General features: G+C 44.3%; 1 protein-coding gene and 2 long non-coding RNA genes across 4 annotated transcripts; 1 reads left to right on the plus strand and 2 right to left on the minus strand.

Annotated features, from left to right (window-relative positions):
- Nucleotides 1-1,058: 1,058 nt before the first annotated feature.
- Nucleotides 1,059-24,018, minus strand: LOC5516183 (EEF1A lysine methyltransferase 4). 2 transcript variants are annotated; one of them, XM_048731641.1, is made up of 2 exons: nt 23,039-24,018; nt 1,059-1,217 (listed from the first exon to the last, which is right to left on the minus strand). In XM_048731641.1, the coding sequence occupies exons 1-2, from the start codon at nt 23,477-23,479 to the stop codon at nt 1,074-1,076; spliced, it is 585 nt and encodes a 194-aa protein (XP_048587598.1). In that variant the 5' UTR covers nt 23,480-24,018; the 3' UTR covers nt 1,059-1,073. The 2 variants fall into 2 exon arrangements, with proteins under 2 accessions (XP_048587598.1, XP_032241963.2); XM_032386072.2 differs by lacking the exon at nt 1,059-1,217 and adding an exon at nt 16,449-17,303 and having other exon boundaries at nt 23,039-24,008.
- LOC116620301 lies at nt 10,653-17,584 on the plus strand. The gene is made up of 2 exons (XR_004297115.2): nt 10,653-11,239; nt 17,157-17,584. It is a non-coding gene; the product is annotated as an uncharacterized LOC116620301 (long non-coding RNA).
- LOC116620300 lies at nt 11,671-14,438 on the minus strand. The gene is made up of 2 exons (XR_004297114.2): nt 13,964-14,438; nt 11,671-13,498 (listed from the first exon to the last, which is right to left on the minus strand). It is a non-coding gene; the product is annotated as an uncharacterized LOC116620300 (long non-coding RNA).
- Nucleotides 24,019-25,892: the final 1,874 nt, after the last annotated feature.

Consider the following 25,892-nt stretch of genomic DNA (forward strand, 5'->3'; position numbering starts at 1 on the left):
AACCATTTGTATCCTGAATCTCATGTCATGAATTTTAAGTTAAGCCGTTTGATAAATAAATCTCATTTTTGCGTGCGTCTGCACTCTAATAGATGCACAGATGACGTCACAGTGTGTCATGTAGAAAAAAGTACGCAATGAGACGCAGTCGAGTTGCTTGACTGTTGTTTTTGACACGCTGTGACGTCTTTTGTGCATCTATTAGAGGGCAGACGCACAAAAAAATGATATTTGTTTCATAAAACAATAAAAATATTTTCTTATGTAACAATCTAGTTTTGTTGAGCCTCTAATAATAACACATGAATCCTTGACAAATCAGAGCACGCGATTTCCTAGTGTCGTTGTATAAAATTCCTATAACAAGGAATAAGAGAATACTGCAGCAGTATATATTTGCGGTATATATTGGCACATAGTACAAAAGCACTTTTAGAGCGGTGTATTTAGGTACGTTTCCTAGTTTGGCTTCCGACATTGCACTTACCTCTTTGGTGTACGTAGAGTGATAGTTGGTCGCTCTCCTCATCAATTCGTAACGCTCATCTCTCTGTGAAATACACCTATTTCAAAAAAAGGTTGTCAGTGCAAATGGCGAATGGCAAATAGTAAATGGCAGTTCTAAGCCCGAACGGTGCTTCTGGGTACTAATCATTCGTAAAATTAAAGATGTTAAATAAAGTCTACCAATGTCAGAGACATACATTGATAATCTTTAATGGATAATTGTTTGATTTATTCATATTCTTCAGCATTTAGTAGAAATTTAATGAGAGCCATGGGTCCTTACGGTCCTAGAACTGTCATTTGCCGTTTCGCACTGACAACGATTTTTGAAATAGGTATATTTATGAATAGTGAAGGGGTCCGAACGAGCGAAGTCAGGCACGGGGGGGGGGGGGGGGGGGGTCACGACTCCAAGGGACCGATCGATATTTATTCAGAGCACAGCACAAACTAGGTTTAACTACGCTTCAACATTATTCATTGGTCAGAAGACGCTTTTGAGTTCGCGCCGAAAACCATCCGACTGCAACCTTCAAGAAAATTTATTGGTCAAGGCGGTTTGATTGTCATTTACCGAGGCGTGTTGACTTGTCATCGCCCTGACAAACTCGTGCGTGGCGATAGATGCGCTCCTGATCGTGTCTGTTTGGCCGAGCTTGAATTGGCGAGTGGAGCCAGTCTCGTACGCTGGGGCGACGTGTCCATGAATCCTGCGAGAAACAAGGCAAAACAAGCACTCGTAAAGAGCTCAGTAGGAAAGCAACGACGACGGAGAAACAAGGCAAAACAAGTACTCGTAAAGGGCTGAGTAGAGACGCAACGACGACGGAGAAACAAGGCAAAACAAGTACTCGTAAAGGGCTGAGTAGAGACGCAACGACGAAGGAGAAACAAGGCAAAACAAGTACTCGTAAAGGGCTGAGTAGGGAGGCAACGACGACGGAGAAACAAGGCAAAACAAGCACTCGTAAAGGGCTGAGTAGGGACGCAACGACGACGGAGAAACAAGGCAAAACAAGTACTCGTAAAGGGCTGAGTAGGGAAGCAACGACGACGGAGAAACAAGGCAAAACAAGTACTCGTAAAGGGCTGAGTAGGGAGGCAACGACGACGGAGAAACAAGGCAAAACAAGTACTCGTAAAGGGCTGAGTAGGGACGCAACGACGACGGCAGAAACAAGGCAAAACAAGTACTCGTAAAGGGCTGAGTAGGAACGCAACGACGACGGAGAAACAAGGCAAAACAAGTACTCGTAAAGGGCTGAGTAGAGACGCAACGACGACGGAGAAACAAGGCAAAACAAGTACTCGCAAAGGGCTGAGTACAGACGCAACGACGACGGCAGAAACAAGGCAAAACAAGTACTCGTAAAGGGCTGAGTAGAGACGCAACGACGACGGAGAAACAAGGCAAAACAAGTACTCGTAAAGGGCTGAGTAGAGACGCAACGACGACGGAGAAACAAGGCAAAACAAGTACTCGTAAAGGGCTGAGTAGGGACGCAACGGCGACGGAGAAACAAGGCAAAACAAGCACTCGTAAAGGGCTGAGTAGGGAGGCAATGACGATGGAGAAACAAGGCAAAACAAGCACTCGTAAAGGGCTGAGTAGGGACGCAACGATGACGGAGAAACAAGGCAAAACAAGTACTCGTAAAGGGCTGAGTAGGGAGGCAACGACGACGGAGAAACAAGGCAAAACAAGTACTCGTAAAGGGCTGAGTAGGAACGCAACGACGACGGAGAAACAAGGCAAAACAAGTACTCGTAAAGGGCTGAGTAGGGACGCAACGACGACGGAGAAACAAGGCAAAACAAGTACTCGTAAAGGGCTGAGTAGGGAGGCAACGACGACGGCAGAAACAAGGCAAAACAAGCACTCGTAAAGGGCTGAGTAGGGACGCAACGACGACGGAGAAACAAGGCAAAACAAGTACTCGTAAAGGGCTGAGTAGGGAGGCAACGACGACGGCAGAAACAAGGCAAAACAAGCACTCGTAAAGGGCTGAGTAAAGGACGCAACGATGGCGGAGAAACAAGGCGAAACAAGTACTCGTAAAGAGCTCAGTAGGAAAGCAACGACGACGGATATGGCAAGGAGAATGGGTAAAAAATGATCATGCATAGCGCTCAACACTAAACAAAAGATTAAGGGTGATGGGACATATCCCTGAGGGCCGTTGTTAGGAAAACTTTGAGATGCTATAAATCCGCAAAACATTTGTAAAATGGAATTAATTTAGGCATGGCAACATTGTTTATGAACATCTAAATTTTGATGTGATGTGTGCATGTGATGACGTCACACGTATGCGTTTTGGTAAAGAAAATTTTCCCACAAATTTGATTTTTATTTTTCTACTCTGATTTGAATAACTTCTTTAATTTTTCAAATATCGGGAAATCGATACGTAGTTTTGTAGACGGCAACGAGGTGGCTATTCTTTGGCTAAAAAAAACGTGACCCGTCAGTTTTCCGATTATATATAAGATTATATATATTGGAAACGCAAACCGTCGCTAAAAAAAATTCGCGCGCACGTGAATTGCTTTCCCTCCATTCGATTTTCCCGCCTAAAAGTGTGAAGTTCTCGGATGATCGAACGCGCGCCTAACAACCGAATCGCTAAGTGACGAAATATGTTTTTATGTTCCCCCAAAAGTAAAGATAAGTCTAGAACCTTTTTTCTACCGTAAGGAAGACATGTAAGACTGATTTACAGCGCGAAAACGTGACACTCTTCACGTCATCGTTTGGAGAAAAGTGGCTGAAATGTTAGACAGAGAATCAGACAGAGAATCAGACAGAGTCCGCCATTTCATAGTGTATTGTATGTCTGGCTCTTTGAGTTGTCTATTCTTTTGTAGCGTCGCCGAGTGCGATAGACAAATTGTTAGCCCGGCTCTGTTATCCTGGGGGTCGTTTCTCAAAAGTCCCAATAAACCCGGAAACCCGAAAAGTCACCCGGTAAGCCCCCGATAAACTTTACGGGTGTTTCTCAAAACGCCCACTATTTTCGGGCCCGGAAAAAAAATCCCGGTAACTTACGGGGGGGACTGGGGGGTTTCAGTGAAATGAGTGGGGGGCGCGAATCGCCCCTCCGGGCCTCCCAGCCCCGTCTTAGGCTTGGGAGGCGCCAATCCCCCCTCCGACCCCCCAGCCACATTCCAGGCTGGGGGCTTTCGGTAACACGTTTCGCGTAGACTAACAGTTGCTGGTTATTGATCTACGTCGGGACCACTTCGCGTAGATGGGTAAATCTACGCAAGACACACTCCGCGTAGATGGGTAATTAGCGATGGTTAGTCTATGTCGGGGACGCCAGCGCCTTGTGCTAGGGCCGTGAAAACGAGGAGGGCCGCCAACCTACGGAGCGCGGAACAACCGTTTTTCGGCCGTAAATTTCAAAGCCGTATAAACCTGAGTTTTACTCGAACACCTCGCTCCCGAAGTCCTCGCGAATTTCTCGCAGCCTCTTTTTCATCTTTTCGCGTGTCTCAAGGGAGGGCCCTTTCCTGCTTTTTTTCTCACGCGGTGCGAGGCCGTGTCGAGCTCTGATAGCGGACGGTTGTTACTGAAAGTTTCCAGCCAAGCATTTCAGATCTGATTTCGTGTTTGAGTCGAGCCGCCATCTTGGATAATTGAGCTTGGTACTTCATGACATAAGGTACTTCATGACATAAGGTTTTAAGAACCTTTTGACACGCACTCTAATGAATAAAGCTGTTATGAAGTATCATGGCTATATTTTTCCAATAATGCAGTTCGAACTCCCAAGGACTTGCAATTAGACATCCGTCTGTCCTGTGGTATACCGAGCGTTCGAAGGATGAAATGCGGAAAAGATTATTGCGGGTGGCTAAAGGTCGGCCACGCAAACACGTGCGGCCAGAGGTGCATGGACACCTACTGCAAGGTGCACCTCCAAAGGCTCCGTAAGGGCAGCCCCCTCCCCGTGCCGTGCAGGATCTGCGGCATAGGGACTCAGTCGGAGACGCGGTTGTGCCGCCCCTGCGGAGCGAATCGTGAAGGGCAGAGGATGCGTGGCGTCGAGAGGCGCGCTCGGGGATGGTTCGCACTCGTCCTGTCTGACATCGCAGCCCGCGATACGGGCGGTTAGAGACTGGGTGGCACAGGCATACCCAAACACTCGTCCCGCCGGCTGTGATACGGGCAATTAGAGACTGGGTGGCACAAGGCGTACCCAAACACTCGTCCCGCCGGTTGTGGTACGGGCAGTTAGAGACTGGGTGGCACAAGGTGTGCCCAAACATGGACGCTTACATAGAGGAGGTTCTCAATAGCATGCGTGGCAAAGAGGCGCCCGCCGTACTGGCAGGGCTGGTCCAGAACATCCTGGACGAGGACATCCCCGACGATGTCAAACACAAGCTGCTTAAGCCGCTCGTGCCGGCGAGCTCGCGGCCAGAGGAAGTCTGGCGCGAGTTCGACCCATTGCTGCTGGAACGGCGGCAAGAGGGCCCAGAGGGCTTAGACCCCGAGGGGTACTATTCTCTTTTCGTCGGCGGCGACCATCTTCGGTTCCCAAGCGTGGATGCCACTATACGGGGCCAAGACATAAGCGCCGGTGTTTACCAGGAGATACGAGATCTTGGTGGAGCAGGTGTCATTGCTCTAAAGCCGGTTATGTGGGGGCCTGATATTAATGACGACGGCTCGGTGTGGTGGGTCTCGCACGAGCGAGAGTCTCTGAGGGCAAACGCAGTGCTGCCGCTGGTGCTCGAGATGGTAGACCCCGACCGGCGTTACGGACTCTTCACGGTCGTTGGTAAGGCCCCCGCAGAGCCATTGGCGCCGATCACGGAGGAGGAAGGGCGCTCGGAGCACAAGATTGGTGGGTCGTTAGTCAAAAGAGGGGACCAAATCGCAGTCGGCGCCCTGGAAGGCATCGATGCGGGCATTTGGGAGAAAGGGCGAGAGTACCTCGTCTACGTGAGATACGAGCTTCGCCCTCTACCTGAGCAAAATGGGGAGCCTGGGCCAATGTTTGAGCGTGGGGCGCAGCCCCTGGCTGAAGACCCTGTTTGGCACGCCGTCGATTGTAACGCGAACGCTCTTGATGTCGGGGTACACGAACTTCTCAGAGTCGCGAGCCCCTGCCGTGTATGGCTCCACAAAGAGGAGCAACAGGCCACTTATAGACCTTCGCGGCAGGTTGACACTCTCGTTGATTATGCTGTCCGTCCCTTTACTAATCACGAAGGTCTTGTGAAGGTTCACTTGCTCGTAGAAGAACGTTGTGCCATTTTGGTAGGCGGCGGCTGCAGACCGGGCGAGGTTGTCGTCCCTCAGGCTTTCGTATTCCAGCTCTAGATTTTTGATGCCGTAGGATAATTTGGTAGCATCGCTTCCGACTACTACCTGGTCAACCGTTGCGAACGTGATCTCGAAGAGCAGCGCCTCGGAGAACGCCCTTGGGTACAGTACGCCGTGGTCCGTCAGCAGAGAATGGTCTAGCGGGATGGTGTACCTCGACCCGTGGGCGGCGTTTAGAGCGTTCTCCTTGGCGTCACTAGTCGCTTTATCGCCAGCCTTGGAGCGAAGCTTGCGCATGTTTTCTGACTGTATGCCCTGCTCCAGGTCTCTCGACCTTGGAAAGGTAAAGCTCCTCATACGTCTTGAAGACGTCGTAGCGGTTGGTGTCCTGGAGCGTTTCTCCTGCAAACGTGATTTTCAGGCGGCTCACGAGATTTCGGCCGACGTTGTTCACGACGGTATTATTTGCATGGCCTGAGATGGAGAGATCGAGACCGACCCTCAAGGAGCCAGGCACGAGCGTGACGCCTTCCGATAGCTTTGGGACCGCCACATATAGCGTCTCGCCTGGGGAGGCCGTCGACGGGTTGAGAGTGACCCGGTGAACAGTTCTCTCGGCTTTCAACCCCAGAGGAGTTCTGGGTGTTCGTTGGGGGTCAAGTTTATCGCTGACTGACATTACGTATTACGTATATTACGTATACTATATATCGTATACGTATGTATACATAAAGTACGAAGCCGCGTGGCTATGGTGCGGACTGTTAGACATAAATCTAATATAACATAGCACGAGTTATGCGCACGCATCATGGGTGATGTTGACGTTGACATTGACGATACCTTGCCGGGTGCGTCCGCCGATCGCGGAGCGGGGGACGACGAGACGGCGCCCCTTACCCCATTTGACCCCGACGATGGGGAGTCGATCCCAATGACGAGCACGTCATCGCGTATGCATGCTGCGCATAGCATGGCTACGCGAAGCGCAACGCAAACGACCGCTGAAACCTCGTTCACCACAGAGGGTGCAGCGACAAGACTCGGTCTCCAGTCCCTCAGGGAGAAATACCCAGACCTTAACGAGAATCTGATACGGTTCCAGTCAGACCAGAGGGTGAAGACGCTAATACGGGTTCGTAATCTCGGCAAAGGGGGTTGGACTGAACCAAGACAGCTGTTCAATGAGGACGGGAGCGTTCGACAGGACGTTGCAAAGCTGAAAGGCTTCAAGCTGGCGATGGGGTCCGTGGCAGAGATAGACGCGGTCATCCAGGAAAACACGGAACGAGTCCAAGAGCTGCAAGGGGTGGTAGCCGCAGACAGGGAGACCATCGACGACCCTAACACGTCAGAGAGTCGCCGCCAAGAGGCCCGTGAGCGCAGCGAGGAGAGGCTGTCCGAGATCGACGAACTAGAACGCGAAAACCGAGAGCTCGAGAACCAAAAGCCGCTAAGAGAGCACATCAAAGCCATCTTCAAAAAGTACAGCTTTACCGTCACCGCTATCGGGTTGGCCGTGGCGACGACGATCGCGGCCATTGTGACGTCGCTCGGCAAGTCGCTCTCCTCCGTGGCCAGAGGGGTCGGTAACGGGCTTAAGGACATCGGGAAAAAGCTAGGCGAGCTTCGCCCTGGGCTAGTAGGCAGCATCGCGAAGCGGTGAAATTCCTTGGCGAAAATGCGTGGCTGCTCATTCTAGCCGTAGCCGCGTTCTTGGTTCATCGAATGCAAAGCAGTCATCGGAACAAGTAATACGCCGCGGCCACCGCGAGTGCCGACAACTGCGTGCACTGCACTGCGTGCATGCCCTCTGCGTTCACTTTCGCAGGGGCGGAAGCCTCGCTTCGCCGCCGGGACGGCAAGCGGTCGATCCCAGGGTCAGTCGCGTGTTGCACCCTAGGATGCCCACCGGCCATGTTATGAGCACCGACTGGCTTTGTCTCGGTGTTGATCGCGTTTGCGCCGAGCGTCATGGAGTCTGTGGCTTTCTGCAGCTTATTGTTGTAGCCCACGACGCTTTGCGTGTTTATCACCAGATCGCTCGGCATCAGCCACACTCCTGGTGCGACCGCAAGGCTCAGTCTCACCTTGGCCTCCTGCACGGCTAACTGGTACCTTTGCACGCTTTGAGCGATGTCGTTTTCTATGATCGCGTCTTCAAGCAGCTTCGTGAACTCCGCCTGCGCCTCAATGGCCGGCCCACCGGCCCCCGCGATAGAGGAACGGACGTTTACCTGCGCGCCAAGCACTGTGTAGACGAACGCCTCGACCGAGCGATCGAGTCTTCCTAGCCCTGCTTTTGTCAGCCCCTCACCTTTGGGAGGCGCAAACCAGCTATATTGCACGCCCCCGTGGTCGTCGTTGCGTATGTAACCCACCTGCTTTCCACTATTGTACGTCCCACCTCCGTCGCTAAACAGATTGAGGTGGCTCGGGTACTCGTCCGCCGCCGTGTCGTAGCCACGGATCACGTGCACGTTGCGATACCCCTCCCCCGGGTAGAACACAAACACATCGCCTAGCCCGTGATTCCGCCCGCCTTTCCATCGGAAGTCCGGCTTACGCGGCAAACCGAACTCTATACATAGACGCTCGAAAGCGGCCTTCTTTTTGGGGTTACCTTTTTGCGTGAACGGGCTGCCGCCAGGCAGGCCACCGGCGAGACTTTTTGGTGGACTTGTGCGTGACTACTGTCTCTTTGAATATGACTCGGACCCTAGTCGTGAATGATTTGTCCTCAGCCACGTGTATCTCTAGCTGCGTGAGTAGTAGGGTGATGTCTGAGGCCGTGCTCTCCACGGGGGTCGCGGGCACGGCGTAGAGCAACTTTTGCGCGAGGGTTAGAGACCTAGGGAAACCGGGTTTTGCGCGTTTGACTTGTTCGGCTATAGCGTCTTTGATATGTTCGGCTATAGAGGCTCCCGTCGCAACTGCCGCCTTCTTCGTCTCCTCCTCCTCCCGTCGGGGAATCGCCTCCTCGTTCAGCATCCGCCAGCCTTCCCAATGCATGCTCAGCCCTACACGAAGGCGGGCTATGTTCAACACAATGGTGGTCCTACATGCTGCGTTCACCGAAGGCGAACTGACGCTCTTCTTCGAGCAGCCGATAAGGCGCCCACGCTTTGTGGCGCTCCAGCAGTGCTCGCTGTTTAACAGCTGGTATAATCTCGAGCGGGAGCATTAGATAACGACCATATCCTCCCTACCGCCCATCGCTACTCTACCAGCCGGGCACCACACGGCCGAATCCATCGTGGAAACGATCAACCGCGCTGAAAGCAAGATTCTGACCGCGAAGCTGGACCCCTCCCACCGGGAAGATCGCGCTCATGTCCAAAGGCGTTGCGTTCCTGAACCCCGAGCTTTGCGCACTATTTGGCCTAGAGGCTAAAGACGACCAGTTGGGGGGGGGGGGGGGGGGGGGGCGGGGCCTCGCACTTCCTTTGGGGGGGCCCCACTTAAGGTGACCTTGCCGAAAATAGAGGCCCTCTACATCTTCTGCGATATCGAAGACCGCACGCAGTGCCTTGCCTTAGACGAGCATTCAAACGTTCTCGACTTCCTAGAAACCCGCGGGAGGCCGCACGAGAAAGTCGTCTATGGGCCCGACATCCCCGTTTGTGTCGCAGCATCTTCCTCTGAGTTTGTCTCGAGTATCCAAATATGGATCAGGGATGACCGCGGTAGACGGGTGGACTTTAAGGGCAAGCCTGTTCGCCTCGTATTAGAGCTAACCTAGGTCTGACATAACATGCATGGCAAACAGCGACGTTAGCAGCGGTGCCATATACCCCTCGCTTCCCAGCGTCTGCCCCCCAATTTGCCCGCAAACGCACACGACGCCTACCGCTCCGGCAAGCATCGGCGGCGACGTGCAAAGCTTCCGACTCCAGAAAATATGTGACACTCAGGCGGTTCTAGACAACGAAATAACGCATCATCGACAGGTGCGGAAGAAGTATAAGCGCGCCTTTGCCTTTACCCATGCTGTGTCTGTAGCATCCGGCATCGCTGCAGGGGCGCTTTCCAGCGCCGGGGTGGGGGTCTCTTTGAGTGGGATAGGGGTTCTGATCGGCGGTCCGCTGGCAGGGGTCGCTGGGCTGGTCGGTGTCGTGGGCGCGGGGGTAGTCTCTAGGGGTCTTACGAGCAAGGTGGCTAAACACGAACACACGATGGTTTTAGCGGAGAGTAAGAAAAACTCGATCAGCGAGCTGGTCTCTAAGGCTCTGCAGGACGGGCATATCTCAGACGAAGAGTTTCGGCTGATACTTCAGGAACAAGAGAGATACTACGCGCTCAAGGCCGCTATCAGCTCGACACGGCCTCGCACCGCGTGAGAAGAAAAGCAGGAAAGGGCCCTCCCTGGAGACACGCGAAAAGATGAAAAGAGGCTGCGAGAAATTCGCGAGGACTTCGGGAGCGAGGTGTTCGAGTAAAACTCAGGTTTAAACGCCACGCCAGCGGCTTTGAAATTTACGGCCGAAAAACGGTTGTTTCGCGCTCCGTAGGTTGGCGGCCCTCCTCGTTTTCACGGCCCTAGCACAAGGCGCTGGCGTCCCCGACATAGACTAACCATCGCTAATTACCCATCTACGTGGAATGTGTTTTGCGTAGATTTACCCATCTACGCGAAGTGGTCCCGACGTAGATCAATAACCAGCAACTGTTAGTCTACGCGAAACGTGTCACCGAAAGCCCCCAGCCTGGAATGGGGATGGGGGCTCGGAGGGGGGATTCGCGCCTCCCAAGCCTAAGACGGGGCTGGGAGGCCCGGAGCGGCGATTCGCGCCCCCTACTCATTTCACTGAAAACCCCCAGTCCCCCCCTACGGGAGTTCAACATTCCGGGAATTAAGTTTAAAGTGTTTCTGAAGCGAAAGGAAACATAGCCTTTTTGTATCATTTTTTTTAAACCTCAAATATCAAAGAAACAACATTTCAAAGCTTTTTCGATCCACATAAACCCATTGGAAAAAAATATTGCGTGAAGTTGGTGTTTTTGTCCTATCAAGTGCGACATTTTGAAGGGCTTGTGACGTCACACGGTGCTTGCTCAGCGGGAAGAGAAAAAGCGCGCGAAAGGAAGGCAACGGTCATGGCCACAACACAAGCCAGTAGAAGTTTACTTTGCGGATTTCCGAGGCCACAAAAGCTGCAAAAATTACGGCCTAACAATTAAATTGTCAATATTCCTTCCACCCCTAAAATGAGACGGTGCAAATTGACTTATCTGGTGTGAAAATCGTCGAGGAATCAGAATTTTGCACCTTTCGAACCTTAACCAATTTGAACAGGCTGCTACGTCGGGGCCAACGAGTTACGCAAAGTTGACATTCTTGTAGCACAGAAAAATCGATAGCGAATCTAAGAGCAATATGGGGTTCGAACTGTGAAAGGGTTTTAGAGAGAAATAAGTCTATCAAGAAGGCAAAGTCGTCGAGAAAATGGCAAGGTATTTGTCTCGTTTTGTTCGGTTTTGATCGCTTACACGTGCGCTCGTTGGAGTCGCGTCATCGTTCTCAAGCCATTTACTTGTTGTTGTTCTTATAATTCGTATTCAATTGAGCTTTATGAATTATCTCTAGTAGAGGGTCTTAACATGACTATCAATTCTAGCTAAAGATATTATGGATAATTATAGAAATATGAGCTGAAGGGTCGTTTACAGTGTTTTGGTCGATTGACATAATCCGCTGTAGAGTGGAACCTACACGATCAGGTTTAGACAAGGTGGGAATCGAACAAACCAAAATAATAATCCCCTCGAAATGTTCTGGGGCCATTAGAATGGCAAAACATGCTGATGGGGCGAAAAATTCATGATTTGATTGAAATGATGAAGCCCAGCGTAATCATTGTGAAATTAGAAGCGAGGAGGTTAAATATTCCTAGGAGTGATTTTATTCCATATCCTGCCAGAAGCAGAGTATTAATACAAATTGTTGTTTGTTCTTTTGTTATTCTGGGGTTAAATTTATGTAGGGTACAAAAGAGAGGACTTTTTTTGTGTATTCACTGACAGAAAACCATGCAATCTGATGATACCAAATAGACCCTTATTTTCTACCATAAATGATCTAAAATATCAATACAGCCATCCTATTAAAACGTGCAGTTCCATTGTTTTTATTTGATAGGAGCCCTGGTAACTCGAACTATATCAACTCAAACTGAGTTCAAATTTCCTAGGATTTGGATGATAATTTCAGTCATGAAGCATCATTGATTCCTACTATTTTGTGGTGTTTTGGGGGGGGCACACATTTTTTCATGTATGTCCATTTGGCTAAACAGGGGGGAAAAGTTTCCTCCCCCTTGTTCTAAGCTATAGCCCTGCTGCTAAATCAAACTGTTTTTATTATATTTCACCTTCAGAGTTAGAAGGGGATGTGCATCTACCCAGGTGACTACACAAAGAAGTTTGTTTTTCCACTTAGGGCTACAAATAGGGGGATCAAGTGTTTCTAGGGTGGCTAGTATGACGATTTCATGGAAAGGAGATCCAATGTCCTTTTTTATGTTTTCATACAAAATCTCAGAGATTAGGGGACCACAGCGGTCCACCCCAAGGTCCACCTTAGATGGAGAAAGAAGGCTATAGAGTTACCTAGACTTACCTTGCTAGTCCACCATGGCTAAGCTTGCTGTCATATGAAAGGTGAAAAAGACTATAATCCATCATGTTGACCCTCGCCCTCAACTTTTCATAGTACAGTATGCAAATAATTTCTTCTCCTGTATCTATACTATTAGCAGTAGAATGTTTTTTAATAAAACCATTTTTGCCATTGCCCCCCTTCACAAGATTGAAGTTAGAAGCTAACGAAGTGCAACCAAGGGATAAGTTTAAAATAGAGTCATCAGCAATGGTAGAGTCATCAGCAATGGCAAAAAAAACAAGGAAGAAATGAAAACAGTGATCCAATTAAAAAATAATAGTATTTCTGGCTAATCAAAGACAAAATGCAGACGTCGAGGATCAAAGAAAGAACTTTTCAGTCACAAAATTTAAATTTAAATGAAATAAAGCCTGAATTGACTGTTATCAGCTTGAAAATAAAAGCTTATTGCATAACAGACTAAAGCACATACACTGGCTAGACACTCAAAAGTTAGTGACTATTCATGGCCACATTTGTGACTTTGTATCAAACAAGCAGCCTTTTATAAATTGGAGTCACTGCTTCCCAAACTGCCAAATGGTGAATAAATATTGGAATCAATAAACTTGTGGATATTCTCAATCAAGAAAATTTTGCACAAGACTATGCTAAAGAAATGGGGTATGTATGCTGTACAGCCAATCTAAGTTTTCTGAGCAACTGAAATTTGAAATGAGTGAGTAAACCTTTAATTTTATGCAATGCACAATCATGGTGAGTTTGTAATGGACATGCCAAGTGCAATAAAAGACCTCGGGGTCATCTTGAACCCTCTCGGCTGAGGCCATAAGATTATGATGATGAAATGAGAGCGATATCACTAAAGCTTGTATATTTGGCCAGTGTCTCTTTGCTCTGTATTTACTGTATTATTTGATGAAAATTAATGAAGATGAGTCCCTTACATAAACTAAGCTGATGTTGAATTGAAATCGAGTACAGACCCTGTAGCATTAATGTGCCTCTCAATGATTCTTACAAAACTAGAGAATGTTTGTTAATACACTTTCTCATGGGCCCTTAAGTGCACATCAACAGAAGCCCAGCATCTGCAAAACGGCAAAAGAGAGTCATTATCTAAAAAAAGAACATTTTAAAAGCCAACATGATAACTCTGATAAGTATTTTTAGAAAAGAAATTATGGATGCTAAAAAAATATCCAAGTCAAGTCAACAGAATCCCCATTAGACCTGAACTAAATGGATTAGGTTTCACAATAACGTTTTGCTACTTGGATACAGTGCATTGTTTTTTTATTACAAACGGTGTAAAATACTTTTATTATATAAGTTAAGTTAATTAATATATATTAATTTTGTGAGTCCCCATTTTGACTTTTTCGAAACTAAATGGATTAGGTTTTACAATTATGTTTTGCTAGTTGAATAAATTGCATTCATTTTGTGAAATACAAAATAGAAGGTAAATTTATGATGTGCAGCTTCGGCGAGCGTATTATCGTATTATTTACTCGCATCCAGATCACAGCTCGAGTACAGAAAAATAAACTCACCACAAGTTCTAGACTTCTGAAAAACTGCCCTGGAAGCCGTGATTATCCTCTCTGAAGGTAGATCCAACAGATCATTTTATAATCCACTCATTTCTCCCTGCATCGTGCAAACGACTCTCACCCGTTCAGCTCCAAGGGAATGCACTGCTCCTTTCGATCCAAATTCGCTCCTGTTGCCTCCCGAAGAGTTTTATATGACTCTTTACTAACTATTTGTTGTAATCAGACATCGTAAGAATATAAACGCAACACGATTTTCGCTTCAGAAACACTTTAAAGCGAAAATTAATACCCAGAACGATGTTTTTCCTTAATATTTTCAGCTGAATTATAAGATAAACTATTTATCTTGAATTAGCTTGAAGTTTTTTCAGATTAACACATTGACCCCTCAACCGGCCTGTACCGGCTTTGGGAAGTACCCACAACCCAAAAAATTCATAAATTCAAAATAAACACAACAAGATGAAGATACTCAGGCATCAGTCTAAGGGGTAAATGGTCTTGCAGATATGCATCCAACCAAGGTGTTGGCATCTACTCTTAAGCCAAATAATAGCACAGGTTCTTTGACAAATCTCAAATCGAACAAGGAGAGAAAAGCAGAATCACCCCTCTCAATAAATCGCTCAAAATACCACACAAGGGAGAGAGATCAGCAAACACAACTCAAGACACAAATAGATACCTTTATTCTGATCCTCCAGGTACATTTCCTTGGCCTCAAAAATCACAATGTCCATTCGTTGAAGGATTGTACAACCACGAAAATATCTTTACGTATTGCAAAGCATTCTGGGAGATCCAGGGGAAAATTCACGAGGGAGGGCCAGTCAACACTCCTCTCCCCAAAGTCAGATGGTCCTTTCACCCCGAAGCCAAACTAATCAATTCCAGGTCATACAGACCATCAACTTGTGCTGGCTTCAGCACAACGACGAGGGATTAAAAGTGGGGACCGCAAAGCACTGTTGGAAAGCTTGGATACCGCTAACTAGGTGCAGGTGTGTTTGACTTTGACGGGCTGTATAAAACTAAGAATAGGGGGGGGGGGTATCTGTTTTCAGTCTGTTTTTTGTAAATTCAGCTAAAAAAAAGCCAGGTGTCAATGTGTTAATCAACCACCCCTAGATTTTAATCAAAATAACTAGACCTTTTTAGACTTGTGCTGTGACATACACCAGTGGATTGGATCACATATATGCCATTTCTAGCAAGTGAATATCTTTAACCTAGAAAATAGATTTTTTTTTTACTTGGACATGACTGGACTCATGGATAGGTATGATATCCATAGCTTTTTTAGAAAAAAATGCCCAAGAAAACATCAGATTCAGGGAAGGTTTTGTGATAAGATTACTTTGACGGTGAATATACAGGAAAAGTACCAAAAGTGGGTTGACACTGCTGCTTTGAATTTATAAAGGCAAATATTTTTATAGAATTTGGGCTCCCTGTGGTTTCCCCAATGGTTTTAACATAAGAATTATCTGTTAGAAATGCTCACTGTGTGTTTGAATAAATTATAGTGGTTTACGTTTCGTTGTGTGTCGTGGTTTACAGTAAACATATGGGATTGAAATAAGCCTAAAAAAATATTAACTCTCAAAAATATTCTGACCTAAAAGTGGATGAGTCTTAACCCTTTTCAGACTGGGCTATTTTGAGCTGTCTGTGACTGGGAGGGTGGGGAGCTAAAAGGCCCCCCTCCGTATTTCATGAACCGCTTAGTCTATGACAATCAAACTTACAGACAATGATCACCAGCATGCAAATAATCGTCACGCCCTATCAACCTTTTAACGGCTTTACAATGCAAAAAGGGCAGAACAAAGTTTATAATCAATTTTTTGGAAGAATTTCCGCCATCTTGGATTCTTATGATTTTTGCATGCATGTATTACTGCTCATAGTAATGATAAATGTATAATGCTAGCTTTTAAAGTGTCGTCTAGTAAATCTAGTGACATTTTTAACAACAGCTTTGAGAGAGCGAAAGTTATCCACCCCTTCCCCCCAAATATCCGAGGTAAAAAAATTCTATCCTGTTGTGAGACTTGTCACCTAAACAAACTTATAAAGTCAAAAGAGGCATTTAAATATAAAAAAACAGGACCAAAATATAAAAAATCCACTACTTTTTAGTTTTTGGGAAACCTATGTGCTCCATGGTAACATGGAGCGTCTCCTCGACATGTAAATGGCATCAAAACGTCCGCAGATAGATTTCAGAAATAGTCACCAAGTTTTTGCCTCTTAGCTTCTATGGTTCAGAAGTTATAGCAATTTTCCCGGAGGGAAATTTTCCCAGTCTGAATAGGGTTAAATCTAAAACAAAGTTTCGAGAAATTCCTTGTTGAGCCAGGCTTGCGCAACACCGTGCGCAATGCCAATCGCTTGAGTTGGGCGGTAGATATTCTAGTGATTCGCATACAAGACTATTCTCCAGTCACACGCGGTCGCATGAAAAAAAAAAACAAAAACATTGCACGCGACAACATTCTTTGTTTGAAGTTTCCATGTCAACATACAGCGCATATGTGATGTTGAATGTTGAACGTGTTATTTTGAAGCTGCCCTCCCAAATTATCACCCGTTATATCTCGAGAATCTCAACAACAAGTAAAACGAATAATTAACCATCTTAAATAATTTTTAACCTAAATCTGCTCATGTCGGAGAACCGCGCGTGCAGTTGAAAGGCCAATATGCCATGATACAGAAATATTAAGAAAATATCTGGGGCACAGCCAAGCCCCTAACGATAATTTCCTTTTATTAAATGTTTGAAAATATTGTGTGTGAGGATGATTCTTAAATAAGGCCTACTTTGGGTGAGTGTTGAGAAGGTTACAGGTGCCACCTTTGCAGCCAATTTTAGAGGGAGACAGAAGCAAACACCAAAAACTTGTAGCCACACACAGAACAAAGTACTTTTTACAAGGATTTGCTCCTGTCTCACCTATAATAGGGTTTACTTCTAGCCTTAAATCATAAATAAAAAAGTACATTATCAAATCTCAGCATTATCATCATTTTCTAAGCATATGTTAAACAGAAAATCTTCTGTATCTTCCTCAACACAAAACCCAAAACTACTCTGACCTAGTCTGTTACTTCCATTTAATCGATTGTCAAATACAGTTTCTACTTCTTTATGTTTTTCACTGAGTTGCTTTCCTTTCTCCATTAGGAAGAAAAAGAAGTGAAAACTCTCTCCATATGTCTGTACAGAAATAGACCAATTGTAACAAGATCTTGCCAAGAAAGGGAGACGGAAATTGGGCTGGGAGAATGTGATAGACATGAAGTGGCCTCCAGGTTCTAGAATCTCTGAAACCTAAAACAATGGAAAATATTCATGTTAGAAAAAAACATCTAATTTTTTTAACTGAACCAATTCAGAGAGGCCATTAAGTGCTTTTTTGACCAAAACTTCAAGCACTTGAATGTAAGCATTGAGGGTCCACAAAAGGTCCCTAAAATTCTGTTATCCTCAATATGTTTGCCATTACCCCGAAAGGAAATTCATGCAAATTCATCTCTTTAAACATTTGTCTCCTTAAACTTGCTTTTTTTAACCTCGAATAAAGGTAGCCCAATCCCTAAAAAAACGCTAAATCTTGTCTATCCTGAAAAAAACTATTATTTACCCTTAGCATTATGGGTAGTTACCAATCAGTGATTCTAGAGGAAATGCATGGAGCTGAATCCCACAAATTTATCATTCTATGTGTTTGGTATATTTTAAGTAGCAGATCCAAGGGGGTTGGGAGCTAAAGAACCCTCCTTCCATATTTCTGGAAACATTTGTGCTATGACAATTCAACTAAAAGACAATGATCATCTATAAAGTATCGTCACACCCTATTTTGTGCAAAGTCATTTTGTGATTTTCAGCTTTTCTCAAATCTTGCATGTAACAATCAGGATAGAGTCATATTTTACCATTCAAATACATACGCATTGGTACTCTAAAGGAAAAAACAAAAAAGGTATAAAAACGCTTTTATTTAAATATTTTGCAAGAATTTCCTTCACACTGCTTGGTCAGCAGTTGAATATTTTTAATAAATTGATCCACCCTTTGGAAATCATGGGTCTCACTTCTAATATTGGTGCCTTCTTAGGGATGCCCCCGTCCCCCTTTTGAAAAATATTTAATTCCTTGCTGATGGACAAGTTCTTTTTACTTTTTTATCAACCACTGATGCAGAGGAACGTCAATGTTGATAATGGCGTATAAGGCTGTGCACAATGACATTTTGAAAACATGACAAAATCATGCAAACCATAACACATCCTTATCTTTCTTGTCTTGGATAGGCTTTTCTATATTTTATTCGTTTGAGTATTTGTATGAACACTTGCAGTTACAGTAAAGAAAGATGAAACAGACTAAAAGAATATTTTAAGCATACAGTAAGACTGATGCACACATGGACTGTACAGATACAGAATCGTAGCAGGCCACGTAAGTTTGGGAAGTGCACATTACAGAAACACTAAGATAATATTGGGGGGTCACAGCCACGCCCTTACCGGGAATTTCCTTATATATTTTTTAAATATTGGGGGGGGGGGGGTGCCCCTAGTGCCCCACCCCTTGCTAGTTGTGAGATGCTCTAAGTAGGGCACGTTCTTCCAGAAGCACCACAATATTATTTAACTTTATTAGTGTAGTGCCCACAAATGTAATAAAAACCGACAAATGTAATAAATCCACAATTGTTATAAGAAGTTGCCCACGAATGTAGTAAACCCACAATTGTCTGTCCCACCATAACTTGAGTTTGAGACAGTAACATTCAGGCCATATTCCGGTAACAAAATGTAAAGCATATCTTTTCATACCACCAATATGAAAAGTAAGAAGGGATGGGCAGGACTTTGACATGAATTGAAATTTGCAAATTCAGTGATGCAATTCGATTAAACCAAAACCGCAAAAGATAATTAAAAAGTAGAAGCCACACTTTAGGAGATAATGGTTTTCATTGAATTACGGTACAATCGCCCCAGAAGAAAGGGTCTCTACCTTCTCTACGCTTGTGGTTTTATCAAAACAATACTGAGTACATGGATTCTATCTGAGTGGGGCAATCCTTCTCTGAGAGAGGCGATTGTTCTCAGTGTGATTGGGGCGATGGTACCCTAGGGCGATCGTTCCTGATACCATTCTATTTTGTAGGGGGTCTTGTGTTCTCCCCAAAAAAGTTTGAAATTCCAGACTTTTAGGAGGCACGGAAATTGATCAGAATACCTGTTCCCTCCCCTAAGCACTGTATCAAAATTTGAGGCCCTCCTCCAAATTGATACTAAAAAAATCGCAGCCCTCCCCCCAAACATAACAGCCCTCCCCCTCGTTAAAAAATGACCCTTCCCTTATACATAAAGGGCATATCAACGTCACACTATTTTGTGATATTAGTATAATCAATTCAAATAACTTTCAATAGAAGAAACAGATAAATTTTTATATATTCTTGATTATTATTTTTTTCACCAATGACAGGTTTTTCTACTTTTAAAGGCAATTCTGCCTCTACTACAACACAGGAAAAAAATTTCAATACAATAACCTGTTATGTCCCCTCTCTTCCGGATGTCTACAAAACAAAGACCTAAAACCTAAAACCTGTGACCTCAAAAGCTGCGACACCTAAATCTACGACCCCTGAATTACTGTTGTTATTATTTAGCCTACCTTGTTCCTCCTCTTACCAGAGGGAGTCACTTCGTTCCAACTTATTGGCTTCCAAATCGAGAAATAACAACAGCACAAGTTCAGTTAAGACTTATACTTACTTTTATTTTACACACTGTTTTCTGGAACTCTGAAGTGATTTTAAGTAATTTAGCGAGTTTATCAATGACGCTCATACGAACCCATAAAAAACACTGTAAAACTACTGCATATCCCCATCAAAACAGTAGATAGATTGTACTTATAATGAACTTAGGCAGCCTGTGGGGTAACAGGTTTTAGGTCTTCGTTTTGTAGAAATCCCCCTCTTTTCTTGCCACAATCACAAGAAAGGGGGAAGGGGGTGTCTACAAAACGAAGACCTAAAACCTGTGACCCCAAAAGCTACGACCCCTAAAGCTACGACCCCCCAAACATTTTAGTCTACCTTGTATTATTTAGTCTACCTTGTTTCCCAAATGGCTACACGGCCCAAAAGTTTCATATGGAATCAGTGATCCTAATGAGGTAATTCAGCGAATTTTGTTGTGCTTTTCATAGAGGAAATATTCTAATGTGCGTGCCAATGAACTATTTTTAATCGTCGTTTATTTGTCCCATTAAAAATTGTAGTTGTACTCATTTTTCAGACACGCCCCTTTGCCCGATTAATTATCCCAAAAACTCTCCCGGTAACCTAACAGACCCGGCAATTACCGGTAATTTAGAAAAATGCCACCAGAACAGTTTTCAAACTCCCTGGCGAGGAAGAGTGTTTATCAAAACAAAGCTTTTGTGTAGCGTGCAAATACGGGTTCACGACAAGTAAATTATAATTTCCAAAGTTTGAATAGATTAGCTAAATAGTTATTGAAATCCTAGTTTTGTCGATGTCTGTAGACAACTTGCACCCCAAAAAATTGCTGTGGCATCAACATTTTTCGAAAGAAAGACAAAAACAAGTAAATAAAGTCTCATTTTGTAGAAAAACTTCTAATAGTTTCGCAAAGCTGTTTATATTTTTGTCAAATCATTTGACAGAGATGAAAACTGATTGGTTGGAAGGAAATCTGATAAAATGATGTAAGCCTTGATTGGCCCACTTTTTACCGGGCAGTGGAATGGTTTTCTCTGTGATGAAAACTTTCTACAACTCGACACAACTAGAACATGAAGCGCTTTCCCTTAACCCTATTCAGACCGGGCTCTTTGAGGCTTGCTCTGACCGGGGGGAGGGGGGGGGGCTCTTTAGGCCCCCCATCTGTAACTTTTGAACCATTGGAGCTATTAAGACCAAATTTTCAAAGAATCATTATCTGACAAAGAGAAACAAAATGGTGTATTGTGTTGCCATAGCAACACAATATGACGTCATTTAAGGACATATGGCTATAAATAGCCTACCTTTTGAAATCTTTGCATAGAACATCCAAAATCCAAATAAGTTATCATAATCAGTTGGTATTCAAAAAGCAACCAATATTCTTGAATGTCTTTGTGACGTCATGATTACATCACTTAAGTGAGCAGAAACAGGCAATATTTCTGTTTTTGTTAGATGTGTATTTCTGTATGTCTTTGTTCGATAATCTTGCAGTAGACATATATTATTAGTGACACTGTTTCTATGACAACAATATACGACACCTGTGACGTCATTGATTGGCATGGTACCTTTAATATAGCATAAGATTGCAACTGGACTCTTAATTAAATTAATAACTTAAATATCTTTCCCAAAAATGTTTTTTCTACTTTTTATTTAAAATAGAGGAATATAAAAAGGACTTTGCCAAATTTAGATGTTAGTTTAAAAAAAACAGCGGATTCTAGCTAATTATGTGACATCAGCATCCGCCATCTTGGATCTGCTCTTAACGTGCATAGGCTCATTCGAAAGCTCTTGAAAAATCATATAGGCGCTAGGCAGTTTGTTGTCCTCCAAAGTCAATATTTGCAAAGTGTTTCTAGGGAGAAGGTGCAATTTGGCCTTTTTTCCGGCCTTTTTTAACAGCTTTACTTTGAAGCTATGCTTTTGATTTTCTAACCTTCTAATCTTGGATCTGCCATCTTGGATTTAATGAAAGTTATTTATTTAATCAATAAAAACTGGGTGGCAAAATCTGAAGCTTTTTGACAATATTTAATCTTCGTTTCAAGCACTATTTCGAGAAGGTAAAAAAATTGACAAAAAAACACCACCCCTCCCCCCTAGAATATATAATATATAATAGAGAATAGAGTATATATAATAGAGAATGTAAATTTTTATTGTGTTTTTTCAAAACTTGGTATAAAACGTTTATATGAAATGGATTTACGTTGAGCACGTCGTATTAACAGTTGATCTTAGCGACTTCAAGCATTTTGCCTTATTTTCATTAAACCTGTCTCAAAACTTGGTTGCTATGGTTACCAGGGTACACATATCAAAATTTTGTTTACACCAAACTGATCCCAGATAAATTTTAGGAAAAGTCATCAAATTTCAATGCTCTAGCCCTACTTGTTCAAAGATTATTACAGATCAAAGGTGCTGGGGGCCTCAAAAGCCCCCCCCCCACCCCCCGGTCTGAATAGAATTTTAATTCTATTCAAACATCCCTTAAAAGATTTTGGAAAAAACACCCAAACACCAAAAAATGTTTACCGGGTGACATTCCGGTTTCTGAGTTTATTTATTTATTCTATTTCCACCAGTTATACTGGTGCGGAAGGCACAACAGAGCTAGGCTCCAATTCAAGTACCCCCTTGAGTGTATTGTTAGTAAGCATTGTAAGCACTGTCACTGGGGGTGGTCACTGCCAGAGGGTTTATTGCGTCCCCAGTGGTTCTTTTACGTCCCTTCGGTTCAGGTTAATGTAGTGCAGCTTGAAGAGACGGGACCTCCGGTTTAGTGTCCTTATCCGAGAAGACTGGAAACACGGGAGAATAACTTCAACTCACTTGTGACACAAATTCGAACCAAGGCAGGAACCCGGAAAAATCCCCAGTTTGAGCCAGGATTCGAACCTTGGCCACAGCGGTGAGAGGCCGACGCGCTAACACACTCGGCAACCCAAAAAATTGAATAAGCTTATTATCTCATGAGTTTATCGGCGTTTTAAGAAACGACCACCTGGAAACACAAGTAGTTCCCTATTTCCCAATTAAAAAAAAATTGAATAAGCTTATTATCTCATAAGGATCACTGATTCCACATGAAACTTCCACGCTGTGTAGCCATTTTTGGAAACAAGGTAGACTAAATAATAACGGCAAAATTTTGGGGGTCGTTGCTTTTGGGGTCGTAGCTTTGGGGGTCACAGGTTTTGGGTTTTAGGTCTTCGTTTTTTAGACACCCAGGGGGAAGGGGTGAAAAAGTAAAGAGGTAATAAACATTTCTTACCTTTGATAAAACACACTCCATGGTTTTCAGTGCTTCTACCGAGGGATTCCAAGGGTCTTTTTCGGCGACCAAAAGAGCATCTAAAGTCGCTTTCTCTATCACAACATCAAACGAATTCGGTGGAAAATCCAATTTGGTAATATCCATAACCTTCCATTCCATGCCCCGCATAGCGTGACATTTTCGCTTCATATTTTCAATAACAATCGGAGAGTAGTCGATATTAGTTATATCGGTATAGCCTTCGTTATACATATCCTCACTTAGGCCGCTATTTCCGCAGCCTAGTATTAGAACGCGATCACATGTGCGCACATGGCCACGAAGAAGATGGCGAAATTCCTTGTAGCTTTTACACCATTCAAAAGTATCTTCCTTAGCAAAGCGATTATTCCAGTACTCCTTGTCTTTGTAGCTACTGTTGTCTTTCGGTAAATCCATAGCTAATGCTTACAAAGGAACTCTAATAAAGAATTTGTGCTATAATTTGCTTGTTGCTGTTTTGTTTATGTACGATTCCGCCGTAGCCACTCTTAGGCCCAGGGCGACGCGGCCCAGGGGGCGACGCGCCCAAGCGGAACCAGCCGGAAACGAGCGCTGGTGAGAAAACTATAGGCGAGGGTAGAGAACCAGTATCCTCGGGAGCCCAAGTTCATGTTTTCTGTATAATACTAAAACCCTCTAGGGGTCCAGGGGGTAGAACTACAGTGAACATAGGAAATTTGTATAAAATTGTTCCGCCTCGTTCTCCGTCACAGAGAGTCTTTCAGTCTACATTCAAAATTCACTCATAGACTAAAATGTGTTCACGTTTACACCCCTTTGTAATAGACTCGGCGAAACCCGACCCGACGGAAATTTTTGGCCTACCCGACGAGCATTTAGCCTCCCCGGCACCCGGTGAAATTTCTAAATAAACCCGAACAGTTTCTTTCTTACCCGACGGTGACCGCCTGACACCTACATGACATCTGGCAAGTGTGGCTAATGATGTTTCTACAATGAGATATGAGTATTTCTGTTTTTAGTGACGTCATTGACGTCAGGCCAAGGTTCCATATCGTTTTACACCCCCCTTGACACATTTATGACATCTGACAAGTTTGGTTATCTAAGATGTTTCTACAACAAGATAACAGGATTTCCGTTTTTAGTTACGTCATGCCGGGCTACCATATCGTTGCACCCCCTTGCCACCTACATGACATCTGCCAAGTTTGGTTGTCTAAATTATGTTTCCATTAGTCACAATTATGAGTTTTTTACATTTATGGGCGACGTGTTATTACATTTATGGTTAACATGGTTTTATAATATTTATGGGCGACATGTTCTTACATTTATGGTTGACTATTTATTACATTAATGGGCGACGTGTTCTTACATTTACGGTAGTTGTTCTTACATTTATGGGTGTTATTACATTTATTGATGATACATAGTCGATGAAGTCGCATCGGCTTGTGAGCTAAGACTAGCATCCCGAATTGCGCTTCTTATCACAACGGCAAAGTACATTTTAACAATAAAATTCAAGAATAATTCATGTTTTTATTAGAATGTAGCCAGACAAACTCTAAGCGGCTCCTCCTGTCTTTTCATTCCTTCTTTGCCTCTCTCTTTTCATTTATCACCAACGCAAAAACGTAGAACGCCGCGGACGTTGGATTTGAGCGCTGGCCGTTCTCGGCGTTCGTTCCAGCTACGTTTTCAAGATTTCAAGGGGGGCGAGCCACGTAGTTGAAAACGTAGGTTGAACGTCCAGAACGGCGCGCGGGCAAATCCAACGTCCGCGGCGATGTTTTTGTGTGCTTAAGGTCCCTATTTAAGTGTAAAAAGCCTTACAAAAAAGAATCAAGGACGAGAAAAGATCATAATTCTATGATAATACCATTCCTAGCCAAGTGGTTTATAAAACAATGGCCTCCCTCTGCTGCAGTCCGAGTTCGAGTCCCGGGTCTGAATTTGTGGCTCCATCAACCGCTTGATAACTGGTCTGCCCGTTTCTTGCGATTGAAATATCAGCCAATCAGGAAAGCGCCTGAATAGCTCTCATGCGGAAGACCGCTAACCATTAGCACTACGGCTCAAGTAATAAGCTTGAAGTCTTTGAATCCCATGGGTTAGAAAAATGTTAAAATGTTCCTTATTGAACGTTTTTGGTATTCCCTGTAAATGGCTTTAAATTACCTTTTATACGGAAAGGATGGTTCAGCCTACAGGCTTCGGAAAATAGGAGCTTGAATCTCGGTGAACCGTCTTGCTGTTTTTGCGCTTTTCCAGCCTGCTCATGTGACGAGATAAGTTCAACTCTGGTGGAATCTTTTGTTGGTATTTTTAAAAGAAGACGGTTAATTTTATGTTTGTGTTTGTGTAGAACACGTTTCTAATGGATCTACTAACCTATTGCGAGAGCCGAGGAAGCTGATTTGTACTCAACCGTTGTCGGTGATTTACTATTCTGGACCCCACTCTGAGTATTTTTCTAGACACACCCCTGCCTATGGTCCCTAATAATATTTTACTTTAAAGTTAAAAAAATACCGGAAATAGTTGCGAAGAAGAAGAGAAGAGTTGCATACCGGAAGTGACGTCGCGGGGGCCGGTGAGGCCTAAGCATCGGCTGGAAATAGAGCTTCATAATCTTCTAATCGTTACCCTGGCAACGTGAAGGGGAAGTAAGTAAGGCCGTTTTTTTTATTTTATTTTTTTTGGTTTTCAATTTCGAGACCGGAACAAATATGATTTTTTTGAAAAATGAAACAACAAAATTAAGAAGATTCATCCTGTGTCAGCTTGATTGGTTGACTGGTTGAGAGCTTTTTTTAAATCTGTCCAATCACAAATTGCTAAG

Source organism: Nematostella vectensis, chromosome 8 (genome assembly GCF_932526225.1).
Source record: "Nematostella vectensis chromosome 8, jaNemVect1.1, whole genome shotgun sequence".
Classification (NCBI taxonomy): Eukaryota; Metazoa; Cnidaria; class Anthozoa; order Actiniaria; family Edwardsiidae; genus Nematostella; species Nematostella vectensis.

Coding starts and splice junctions, on each gene's coding strand:
- LOC5516183 (XM_032386072.2), bottom strand. CDS start 23,479: ATGGATTTACCGAAAGACAACAGTAGCTACAAAGACAAGGAGTACTGG. Junction 17,304..23,038: donor TGGAGTGTGTTTTATCAAAG/GTAAGAAATGTT, acceptor CCATTGTTTTAG/GTTTCAGAGATTCTAGAACC.